The following is an 11,965-nucleotide window of genomic DNA, read 5'->3' as shown; positions in this document are numbered from 1 at the left end:
AAGCGGCCTCGGAGGAGCAGTGGGGACGAGGCCCCTGCGGCCACCCCTGCACCTCTGCGCCACTCCTCAGCCTCCTCCAGGGGACGTCTAGAGACAGGAAAGAGGCCGTCCCACCACCCAGATGGGGCATCTGGGGGTCCTGCCTGCCCTCCACCACCGGAATCCAACAGGTGCCTGGGAGCCACCACCAGCCACCCAGTGCTTCCCCGGTGCAGCCGGGGTCGTCCAGCTCTGCCCCTGCTCCGGCACCGCCAGCAGCTGAGCCCAGCGCAGAGGCTGCCCAGCTAACCGAAGGCCGAGGGTGCGGCCCTGGGTGCCCCTCAGCCCAGCTGGGCAAGGGACCAGGGCCGTCAGGTGGTTGGGGAGGGAGGTGGAGGGGGACACGGCGCGGGGGAAGGCTGGGTCCAGGCACCTGTCTGTGAAGAGGGGCAGACGGGGAGGGGCCTTCCTGGGAGGGCAGCAGCCGGGGTGGCGGGGGGTGGGGGGGGCACCGCTCCCCTCCCTTCTCCCCTGTCCAGGGCAGTGTGGCTCCCTTCGGTCCTCCCAGCCCCCAGTGCATCCCCTCGCCCCCGCCTGCTGTCCCCTCCTTGCACCCAGACACTCAGCGCCCAGGACCAGGCCGCGGGGAATGCGGGAGCCAGTGTAAACAGATCCGTGCTGCGCGCCTGTGGGGAGGGCTGGGGGCGGGGACGGAGCTGTCTTGGGCTTTGTTATGTTCTGAAAAAAAAAAAAAAAAGGCAAAAAATTTGGGTCACAAACCACAAACTGTTTTGCTTTCGGCATAACTGGCATAAACAGGCATTTTCTCTTTGGTTTCTGGCCGGCTGGGGCCTGGGCTGGCTGGGGCTGGGAGAGGGAGAGAGGCTGCAGGCTACACTAATGAGGCCGGAGCCCGCCGCCCTCCCGGGCCAGGAGGGGGCTGGGCAGGGCCAGGGCCCGGCACAGCAGGTAGAGGCCAGGCTTGGGTGGGGGGCTGGCAGCCTGTGGTTCCCACCTCAGGCCGAGACACATCCCCTCGCACCTGTGCAGGTGCACCTGCAAGGTGATGGGAGGGGCAGGAGTCCTTGGGGCAGGGCCAGCCAGGCAGGTGGACGCAGGTTCCCCCAGGTGAGGCCTGGTGACCAGGGCCAGGCGAGACCTCCAGGGCGACGAGGGCCCCAGGAAGGCAGGTTTTGCCCTTGATGGGGGCACTCCCAGGGTGATGGGGTCCTGGGAGGCCCTGGAGCGGGGGTAGTGGGGTAAGCTGGTGGCGAGCATCTACACAGGTGGCTACCAGCCTCTCTGGGGAGGCCCAAGGCCCAGGGCGGCCACAGAGGGTTCAAAGTGGGGTGTGCAGGCTCTGGTTCCACAGCCAGCATGGCCAGGAGCTGGGGGCTGGTGGAGTCCAGCCCCACGTGGGGTGAGCAGGAGGGCAGAGGACCCTGGAGAGGGAGGGGGTGGACCCGGATCGAGGGGCCTGTGGGCGTCCCAGGCCACGGCAGGTGTGTCTGAAGCCGTTATCTTCACCCACAGAGCATCTGAGGGCCGCAGGCACACAGCTGGCCACGCGTGGAGGGTGTGGAGGGCGGGTCTCGCGGGGCCCAGAGCAATCAAGTGAGGCCACCAGGCCAACATCCGCAGGGGCAGCCATGCTGAGGCTGGGACCCCCTGACCCGAGGGCCAAGGGCCACGTAGCTGGGGCGGACGTGGGTGGTGGCAGCCGTGGGCTGGGCCGGTCCTCCTGGGACCACTGGCCTCTTCTCCGGCTGCGGCAGGTTCCAGGCAAAGGCGAGAGGTTCTCACAGGGCCTTTCGAGAGAGCCTCTGGGTACCACCGGGTGGTCGGGGTGGAGACGCAGACCAGTGAGACCAGCGGGCAGCAAATGGCAGGACCCAGAGGGCTGGGGTGTGGTGACGGCGTGAGAAGCTCCTCGGCGGCTCCCCACACCGTGGCATCCTTGGACAAAGCAGGTGCACCTAACGCAAACAGCTTCTAAATCCCACAGACGGGGGAGCTCAGGACGTGCAGATCCAGCCCCTCACGGCTGTGTGGGCCGCGGGGTCAGCAGGGCCGCCCCCCCCAGGCTCTGGGGAAGGGCGTCTCCTCAGCCCTTTCCATTTCAAGAAGGCCACGGTCACGGGCCCGGCGGGCCAGCAGGTGGACAAGCCTTCCCAAAGGCTGCTGGCCAGCCCGCAGCTGCGCCACGCATGGCAGTGTCCTGTGTGGCCCTTGACATCGGCCCCGTCCTCATGATCACACCAACTCCCTGCTGTGGCGCACATACTCTGGGGCCAGGGCCAGGGCCCAGTGCGCCTCTCCCCTGCAAACCCCACACCCCTGCTCCAGCCCTGGCTCTCTGCTCCTGTGTGAGGCTGCAGGGAGCACCCAGCACCCATGGGCTCCCGCCCACTCCCTTCACGCCAGGGTTCTGAGCCCGCTGCTCGGCCTGTGCAGGAGTGGGCGGCTGGAGGAGTGGGCGGCTGGGCGGCTGAGTAGGCGGCTGGAGGAGTGGGCGGCTGCAGGAGTGGGCGGCTGGAGGAGTGGGCGGCTGCAGGAGTGGGCGGCTGCAGGAGTGGGCGGCTGGGCGGCTGAGTAGGCGGCTTGTCCGATGGGTGGATGGATGGAAGGACAGAGGCATGGATGTGTGCGTGGATGTGTGGCTGTGTGTGTGTGGCTGTGTGTGTGTGGCTGGCTGTGTGGGTGTGTGGCTGTGTAGGTGGATGTGTGTGTGTGTGGCTGTGTGTATGGATGGCTGTGTGGGTAGATGTGTACATGTGTGTCTGTGTGGGTATATGGCTGTGTGTGTGTGTGGCTGTGTGTGCGGCTGTGTGTGTGTGGATGGCTGTGTGGGTGTGTGGCTGTGTAGGTGGATGTGTGTGTGTGTGGCTGTGTGTATGGATGGCTGTGTGGGTAGATGTGTGCATGTGTGTCTGTGTGGGTATATGGCTGTGTGTGTGTGTGGCTGTGTGTGCGGCTGTGTGTGTGTGGATGGCTGTGTGGGTGTGTGGCTGTGTAGGTGGATGTGTGTGTGTGTGGCTGTGTGTATGGATGGCTGTGTGGGTAGATGTGTGCATGTGTGTCTGTGTGGGTATATGGCTGTGTGTGTGTGTGGCTGTGTGTGTGGCTGTGTGTGTGTGGATGGCTGTGTGGGTGTGTGGCTGTGTAGGTGGATGTGTGTGTGTGTGGCTGTGTGTATGGATGGCTGTGTGGGTAGATGTGTACATGTGTGTCTGTGTGGGTATATGGCTGTGTGTGTGTGTGGCTGTGTGTGTGTGTGGCTGTGTGTGTGTGGATGGCTGTGTGGGTGTGTGGCTGTGTAGGTGGATGTGTGTGTGTGTGGCTGTGTGGGTGGATGGCTGTGTGGGTAGATGTGTGCATGTGTGTCTGTGTGGGTATATGGCTGTGTGTGTGTGTGGATGTGTGTGTGTGTGGCTGTGTGTGTGTGGATGGCTGTGTGGGTGTGTGGCTGTGTGGGTGGATGTGTGTGTGTGTGGCTGTGTGGGTGGATGGCTGTGTGGGTAGATGTGTGCATGTGTGTCTGTGTGGGTATATGGCTGTGTGTGTGTGTGGCTGTGTGGGTGGATGGCTGTGTGCGTGTGTGGCTGTGTGGGTGGATGTGTGTGGCTGTGTGGGTGCGTGTGTCTGTGTGTGTGGCTGTGTGGCTGGCTGTGTGTGTGGCTGTGTGGCTGGCTGTGTGTGTGGCTGTGTGGCTGGCTGTGTGCGTGGCTGTGTGGCTGGCTGTGTGTGTGGCTGTGTGGCTGTGTGTGTGGCTGTGTGGCTGTGTGGGTGGCTGTGTGTGCCATGCAGGGTGGTGGAGCTGCTGGACCCACTGAGAACTTACCTTGCATCGACAGGGAAGACCAGAGGGCCCGAGGCAGACGTTCCGGAACATCTCCACCGAGGCTGTCCGAGCCGAGCAGGGCAGGAGGCGGGGGCCGCGCTGAGCCGAGTGATGAGACAGGGCTGCCCCAGGAGAGGGAGGGGATGGCTGTGCCCAGGGCAGGGGGAGATATGGGGTCTTGGAAGCTGGTGCCAGCAGGGGTAAGGGCGGCAAGGCAGGAGCCTGGGGGGGGGGGGCAGCTGTGGTGTTGGGGCCACCTGAGGCCATCAGGAGGAAGGCCCCTGCACCAGCTGTGGGCAAGAGGGGAGCCCCTGACCCTGGCTCCACGGGGCCCTGGGTGACAGGGCTTGGGGCTGCAGGGGCCTGGACCCTGGAAGGAGCTCCGAGGGGCTGTGTGGGTCCTGCTCCCTCTGCACACTATGGCTCCCCCATGTAGACCCAGCACCTTGCCGCCCTCAGCTCCATCCAGTCAGGGGCTGCCCCACAAAGGACGCAGTGACCCTCACATCCGACTTGTTCCTTCCCAACCCCAGCCCTCCCGCTTTCTCAGGCAGAGCCCCAGCTGCCCCCTCCCTTCCCCAGGCATGGGGCTGCCCTCCCGATGTGACAGAGATGCCTGAGGGTGGGGCCTGGCCTGGACCCCCAGGCCAGCGCCCAGCACTGGAGAAACCTGCAGGCGCAGTGAGCCAGCGAGTGAGGGGCCCGGGAGCTGGTAGACGCCCGCCTGGCCGGGCTGGCCTTCTTCCAAGTGCTACGTGGTCCCCAAGTTTGGTCCATGGCGCCCCTGCCTCCCCGGGCCCCACCCTGAGCCCTCCTCCCACAATGGGGGGAGCACACGCAAACCTGCCGGGACGGCGGGGCTGCTCCAGGGGCCTGGGGTGGAGGATGGGGGAAGGGGCCAGCCCACCCTCCTGCCCAGTTCAGGGACCCCCAAGGTCAGGAGGGTGCAGAGCTGAGCCTGAGGGAAGGGGGTACCAGGGCTTCCTCCAGTGCAGCCGTTCCCAGGGGTAGGGGTGGGGTCTGTGTGTGCAGAGAACTGGCCCAGGCATGGGGAGCCCTGAGTCCCCAACTCCAGCCAGGGTTCCAGAAGCTTCTAGGGATATTCCATGGGCTTAGATGTTTCTTTGGAAAAGCACCCCCAGGGCCCAACGCACCCCATCTTTGAGGACCTGATGCCCCAAACTGTCCCAGATCCCCCAGCTCTAAGACCATACCACCCCACCCCACCCCACGCCCCCACCCCTCAACCCAGCACCCAAGTGAAAAAGTGGAGGACTCAGAAAATAATTTTTAATGCTTTATTAGGATTGCGAGCATCATAGGTTAAAGACAAAACCCAAGCACTGGATTTTGCCAGAAATATCAGCATTAAAGGGGCCGGGCTGAGGCCAACACAGGCCGCGAGGTGGACAGACGCGGCTCAGGTGACACGGGGTGTTGGGCGCGTGGGGGGTCTTCAGGCGATGGCGAAGGGAAGGACCCCAGAGGGGGGTCCGCTGAAGACACTGTTGGGGGGGGGACACGCGGGGGGGAGACAAGATGGAGGGCCGTGACTAGGCACGGGAGGTCAGGCATGTGGCCCGGGTCGGATGGCAGGCGACCCAGGGGAGAGCTGCAAACTTGGGGACACAGAGGATGCTTGGCGAGAGCCCCCCGGGGCACCCCCACCCCGTCGAGGCGAAAGGTAGCATTGGGGTGGGTGTCCGGCCGAGCGGGCTGGCAATTTGGGGCGCCTCGAAGTCTTTTGGATCTCGGGCCAATTCAGGTTCTCCAATCACGACCATTTTGTTCTTTGGGCTGAAGGCCAATGTTCCGAATGGCCCACTCTGGACACTCGCTCAGAACTCCCTCTGTGCTGCTGTGGCCGGCCCTGACCGCCCCCAGGGTCGAGCCAGGCCTCTCGCTGGGACCCCGAAGTCACGGGTCTCTAGACTGCTAGTCAGACTGCCCTGCAGGGGGGCCGCACTGGAGGCAAACAGGTGGGGGTGAGGTAAACCTCCAGCCGCCAGAGTCCCTGCCGCAGTCCTAGGCGCCGTGGCGGTGGCTGTGACGGCACTGCCAGACCCGTGGGCCCCGAGGCCCGAGCGAGCCGCGTCGGTGGATGGACCTGGGCAGCTCTCCTGCTCTGCGGGCCCAGCCTTCCTGACCACCCCTGCTCCCCGACCTCACCCCGCCCGAGCGCCAGGATGCCTTGCAGAGCTGTGGGCACCCTGGGAACGAGACGGGGCGCTGAGGGGTGGGCAAGCTGTCACCGAGGGAGAGGGAGAGGGCCCCCCAGGTGCTCGGAAGGCGGCCACCTGCTCCCGCCAGATGGAGCCCTGCAGCCGACACTCCTTCCCCTTCCCCCCCGCCGGCAAGGCCGGCGGGGGCCCCATCATGGTGACCTCCGAGCACCCTCCTAGCCCCCTGGGGGACCCCGCCACACTCCCTCCCCAGCCCCTCAGGAACCCCGGGGACCAGCCACAATCCCCGGAGCCCAGGCCGGGCAGCGGCCATCTCCTTCCCCTGACTTCTCCGGGGGGTGCCGCGGCCAGCACCCCCCGGGGGCTCCACTCTCAACCCAACCCAAAGCGACAGGAACAGATCCAATACAAAAGTCTAATTGGGGACGATAAATGGCGGGGAGCAGGACGCGGTGGTGTGGCCGACGCTTGTTTCTTGTGTTCCTCGCTTTTGTCACTGCTCCCCTGTTACGGGGGAAGGGGTTAATTTGATGTTCGAGCGCGAGAAAGCTAAGGAGGAATCAAAAAAAAAAAAAAAAAAAAAAAAGGAAAACACTGCCCCAAGCAAAAAAAGGGGGGAAATAGATCAATTGGCGTAGAATTTGGATCCCTGATTTCTCTGATTCTGCAGGCTTTCACTCTCTCTCGACTGGTCCGACCGAAAACTCCCTGGGGCCACTCTCGACCCAAGCTCCCCCCACCCAGCCCCCACTGCCCCCCACCCACCCCTCCGATCCTCCAGACTGCCCACACTCCCCACCGTCCTGCCAGTCGCCCGGTGGGGGCCCCCAATTCTGAGGGTCCCCCCCACCGGGAGACTGGGGGGACGGTCCCTCGGTGTGCCCGGGGCGGGGGATGGCCCCCGAGATCTTCCTCCCAGGAGCACACCTCGAGGTCAGGCTACTCGGCAGCAGGTGGTACTCGCCTTCCAACTCGTTTCTCGCCCTGGCTGGCCAGCTAGGCCCTCACTCGGGGGCTGTGGGGCTGGGGTGGGCTCTGCAGGTGACTGGGCAGCCCGAGCCTGGGACACGCCCCCTGCAGGTGCATCCCAGGGAGATGGTTCACCCCACAGCCCTGGCCCCGGGCACAGTCCCCCCTCCAAGAGGTGGAGAGGACGTGGTCGGGGAAAGGCAGGGCAAGGACAGGCCCAGCGGACAGCGGAACGGGGACCGGAGGGGACCTCAGACCACGAAACGGCTCCGAGCACCAGACGGACGCACCCAGGCCTGACCTATGCTGCTCGGTGGAGTCGTATGGGGTGTGTGTGAGTGTGAGTGAGTGTGAGGTGTGTGTGTGTGTGTGAGCTGTGTGCACGCGTGTGTGGGAGCGCGTGCGTGTGCACGGGTACCTGTGTGGAGATGCGGATCTGAGAGCCTGGGCGCGGGCGTCTGAGCCGATGGTTTGCGTGGACGCCGGTTTTCGTGCTGTGTCCCCCTCCGTGGGTCTCACTGGGTCCCTGCAGCTCCAGCTCCGTGGAGATTTCTCAAGGTGGCAAACTGGGCAGAGGACGAGTTGGGGCGGCTGCCAAGGATGGGATGCCAGCGGGTGCTGGCGGTGCGAGGAGGCAGACAGCACGGCGGTGCCGTGCCCGCCGCTGGGCTTCTGGGTCCCCCCGTTTTCTCTTCTGGGTTCAGGGACCCAAGTCCAGGCCAATCTGACTCAAGACCCAGAGGGAAAGAGAAATTTGTGGGGGGGGGGGTGCCGAATTGTTATTTTGCCAATTGCTTTTATGCCAATTTAATTTTAGTGTTTACTCAGCCAATTGATTTTTTTTTTTGCTTTTTTGGTTTTTTTTTCTTTTCAATTTAAGGAAAAAGTTAATTAGCTTTTTGGGGTGTTTTCTAAGAAGCCAATCAGTTTTGAGGGGACTGTTGCATGTATGTGAGTAATTTAGGGGCTGATTTTTTTTTGCTCTTTCTGATGCATGCCAGTAATTTTAGGGTCACCTGGGGGTGCACGCGTGTGGAAGGCGTGCTGGCGGCGAGGCTGCTGCCAAGCTCCCTCAGCCCGATGGTGGGGGCGCACAGGGAGTAGCCTGACGGGGGAGGCGGGGCATGGGGCCTAGGGGGGAGGAACCCATGGCGAGAGCAGGTCAGAGAGAAGTCGGCAGGGACGGATGGCGGCGTCCCCGGGCCAGGAGGAGGTCACAGGTGATGGTACCGGCTGCAGAATCACCACAATTTGGCTCACTTCTGATTGCTGGAGGCCTCGGGAGAGGCAGCCCCGTGGGCAGCATCGCCTTTTGGCTGCAGGAACTAGGGCTGGTGACGCTTGGCTTCTCTGAAGGCTTTGAGCTCCATGGCCAGCAGGCGACCGCGGTGGGCAGGCAGGAGGGCAGGCAAACCTCTGCGCAGGCGCTGAGCCGACCGCTTCCCGGTGTCAAGCTGAAATAACTTGCCCACGGAGTTATCGGGGAGGCTGTCCTGCAGGGGGGAGGGGTGGTCACCAGGAGCCCCGGGCCCGCGCCCCCACGCCCCCGGCGTCGTCCCCAGCGTCCCCGGGCCTCACCGGAAGCACGGTCGTCAGAGAGTTGGACACGTCCCTCACGGACTTGGCGGGGGTGGCACAGTAGGTCTCGAGGAGGGCCAGGTCACAGCTGCGGAAGCAGCATTCCTCCACAATGCCACGGCTGCGGCGGATCACACGGCTCGACGGCCTGCCTGGAAGTCCCACGGGGCAGAGAAGAGCCAGCCTCAGCACCCGGCCCCGCCCCGCCCCGCCCCGCCCCCACCCGGGAGGGCCCGGCCAGGTCACCCTGCAGAGGCGAGGGAGAAGCAAGAACTCCAGAAAGGAGATGGACAGAGGAGGGGGGAGAGGGGCCAGCCCCGGTCTCTGGTGCCTCCTGGCCCCCCCGCCTGAAAGCAGGCGCTCGCCCTGGGGTGCCACAGCGGACAGTGTGGCGGGGGGTGGGGGCCGAGCTGGGCCCAGCACGGGGACAGTGGGGTGGACTCGGCACTCTGACCCAGCACGACCTGGGAGCCCAGAGGGCCCCACGCGTCCTGCAGCCAGGGAGGACAGAGAGGACAGGGCAGGAGAAGACAAGACGGGAGGGGAGGAGTGAGGAGACCATGAAGCCACTCTCTTCTCTTCTCCCGTCTTCCCCCTCTCCCCCACGGCACGGCACGCTCGCTCGGGTCCCAGACTCCGCTCCAGGACAGTCGAGGTGGCTTCGCCAGGGGCAGGCGTGGGGGGGGGGGGGGCGGGAGAGGGCGCCCCGTCACGGGGTCCCGGCCGGCCGTGGGGAGGCCCGTGCAGGGCAGCTGCTCCCTGGTCTAGGGGCCTGCAGAGCCACGTCTGGTCCCCAGAGGAGGCAGGCGAGAGGGAGGCGGGGAGAGAGGCAGGACAGGCAGGAGAGCGTCCAGCGGCAGGAGCACTTTTCAGAGAGAGGCCCTGAAATGCGTTCACAGCCCGTGAGCACATTCCCTGGGCGGGCCGACAGGTAGAAGCTGCAGAGGAAGAGGCCACACGGCCAGAGCCAGGGGGCGGCGCCGGCCCCCACCGCACCCCACCCGGGGCTGGTCCCCAGGCCCCAAGGTCAAGAGGGAAGTGAGAAGGACAGTCAAGGCAGCCCCCGCCGCACCCCCCCACCGCCCACCAAAAAAAAAAAAAATCGGATCCCCCACCCAGGGCACGCACCTTGTCAAAACAAGGAGGGCCCCGCCCCCACCCCTGCGTCTGGGCGGCACCCTCCCCCCGCCCACCGTGCGGGCTCCTCTCCAGGGGAGGCGGCCCACTGGGAGGCCGGCCGAGGGGGTGAAAGCCCGCAGCAGGTGTTCCGCAAGCCCAGGGCCCAGGCTCAGAGCTCGGGGCGGGGGCCGTCCGCCCCCACCCGCCCCGGGGAGCCCCTGCCAGCCACTTACTGAAGTAGAAGCCGCGGTCCCCACACACAAACTGGAGGGTGTCCACCAGCTCCCCGCCACACAGGGTCTCACTGGGGCGGTAAGCAGCAATGCAGCACAAGGCGAAGGCCCAGAAAGTGAGGAGCACCAGCATCGACTTCCCCATGGGGAGCCCCATTGGTACCTGCTGGAAGGTGGAAGAAGCCAGGTGAGCCGCCCGCCGGGCGCTGAGCCGAGAGCCCCGGGGCACCTGGAGAGCGAGGCGGCACCTGCCGAGCCAGAGGACCACTGCCTTACTGCCTTTGGGGGGGGTGGGGGGCCGGCCACACCCACGCCATAGGGGCCAGTGCTGGACCTGGCCTGTCCTATGACATCATGGGGGTGGGGTGTTACCACTTGCAGGCACTGGCCAAGATGGCAGAGAGCCCCACCCCTCCACAGAGTACCAGCATCCATCAGGACCAGTGCCCTTCCCCTCCCCCAGCTGAGCAGGGGGCTCCAGGAGGACCACGAACACACGGCCACGGGCAGGTCCTGCTGGGCCAACACCTCCTCCCTCCTGCCTCCCTCCCTGCCCCCACCATGTTTTTTCCTTCTTTACTGAATCCAAAGCTCTGACGGAGGTCCCCAGTGGGGAACACGGCACCCCCAACACACACCAAAAACCAGAAGCAGACCTCAAAGCACACCCGCCGGAGCCAGGGACCCTCAGAGTGCCTCCGTGACCACCGACCACCTGCCCGCCCCGGCACCGCCGGCCGAGGGAGCACTGGACCCCAGGACACACCCCCTCCAGTGGCTGCAGCGCCTGCTATGGCAAGGGTTAACCGTGGCTGCCTCGGGGACTGGAGGCTGGGGACAGCACAGCCAGCGGCCCAAGGTGCAGCCAGCCCAGGAGGCAGGCGATGCCATCAATCATGTGACGGGGCACCAAGCTCTCTGCAGGGCAGCGGGTAGCGAAGGCACACCTCGATGCCTCTCCTCCCCGGCCACCGCCCCACCGCCCCCCGGCCACGCTGTCGCCAGTCCGGGGGGGGGGGGGCAGCTCGGTCCCACCGCCCCGGCCGTCCCTTCCACCAGCGAAAGCACTCTGCAGCCGGAGCCGGCGCCCAGGCCACCAGCAGGCAGCGGCGCTGGGACTGGACAGGAGGCACAGCGATGCGGAACAGGTAAGGCCCCCACCCCCACCCCCACAAAGCCCCCGGAAGCTGCAGGAGGAAGGGAGGCAGAGGGCCAGCAGGTGAGGGAGGCAGGGGGCCAGGTGGGAGGGCAGAGGCAGGGCAGGGCAGAGGCCGAGGCGAGGCGCAGAGAGAGGTGCAGGCCGGCTGCGGGGCTGGAGGCCCAAGCCCGCCGGTCTTCGGCAGCGGCAGGCCGGCAGGCTGGAGCCGGGTGGCAGCAGGGGTCCTGGCTTGGTAAGCAGCCCGGGTTACCTGCAGCTGGACAGGAGGCTGGCTGGCCGGAGGAGGAGGAGAGGAGGAGGCTGGAACTCTCTCTCTGGGGAGAAGCCAGTGTCCAGCTTGCAAGCGGGTCAGTGCCTCGGCTTTTATGTCTCAGTCGGCTCCTCCCAGCCCGGGCTCCACCCTACCCCCACCCCTCTCGCCGCTGACCACTCCCCCTGCCCCCTTTGCTCCCGCCCCCTCCCTCCCCGCAGCCAGTTTCTTTTCGCGCGTGCCCGACCGCCAGCCCAGACCACCCCTTGGGGAAGTACAGCCTGCGGGGGTGGGGGGCGCTCCTCCTGCACCCCCCCAGCCCATCTCTGCACAAGGCAATGCGGGGGGGGGGCTTTCCACCTCCTTGTGTGGAAACTTCCATGCGAGGGCAGGGGCCGCGGCCACCCCTCTGCGCGCTTCTGAACCCCGGACCAGCCCCTCTCCCCAGATTCCAGGCTGGCATGTTGGGGACTGAGCACGGGGGTGTGCGCCGGGGGCGGGGCTCCATCACGGCCCCGCCCACTCCGCCGCCCTCTCCGGGTCTGGCTGGCACCGCGTCCACATACCAAGGTGGGCGGGCTTCGCGACTCTGCGCCCCCTCCTCACCACGCAGCACCCCGGGGTGGGGGCGGGGGGCCGGGGCGCGCCCGGCCC

The 11,965-nt window shown here is 65.9% G+C and overlaps 1 protein-coding gene across 1 annotated transcript; it reads right to left on the bottom strand.

The window, feature by feature from the left end:
• Positions 1–6,757: 6,757 nt before the first annotated feature.
• On the bottom strand, positions 6,758–11,421 carry IGF2 (insulin like growth factor 2). Its single transcript, XM_062195650.1, has 4 exons — positions 11,312–11,421; positions 9,903–10,068; positions 8,551–8,702; positions 6,758–8,465 (listed from the first exon to the last, which is right to left on the bottom strand). Exons 2-4 carry the CDS (start codon positions 10,057–10,059, stop codon positions 8,298–8,300), a joined length of 477 nt encoding a protein of 158 aa, XP_062051634.1. The 5' UTR covers positions 10,060–10,068; positions 11,312–11,421; the 3' UTR covers positions 6,758–8,297.
• Positions 11,422–11,965: the final 544 nt, after the last annotated feature.

Source organism: Lepus europaeus, chromosome 7, assembly GCF_033115175.1.
Source record: "Lepus europaeus isolate LE1 chromosome 7, mLepTim1.pri, whole genome shotgun sequence".
NCBI classification, from domain to species: domain Eukaryota; kingdom Metazoa; phylum Chordata; class Mammalia; order Lagomorpha; family Leporidae; genus Lepus; species Lepus europaeus.
This window is presented reverse-complemented; position numbering and strand designations above follow the sequence as displayed.

What these genes read in the sequence shown, in the direction of transcription:
- IGF2 (XM_062195650.1), bottom strand. Translation starts at nt 10,059, where the DNA reads ATGGGGCTCCCCATGGGGAAGTCGATGCTGGTGCTCCTCACTTTCTGG. An exon ending in GGACCGCGGCTTCTACTTCA is followed by an intron (nt 8,703 to 9,902) that starts GTAAGTGGCTGG and finishes TGGGACTTCCAG; the next exon opens with GCAGGCCGTCGAGCCGTGTG. An exon ending in CTCTGACGACCGTGCTTCCG is followed by an intron (nt 8,466 to 8,550) that starts GTGAGGCCCGGG and finishes TCCCCCCTGCAG; the next exon opens with GACAGCCTCCCCGATAACTC.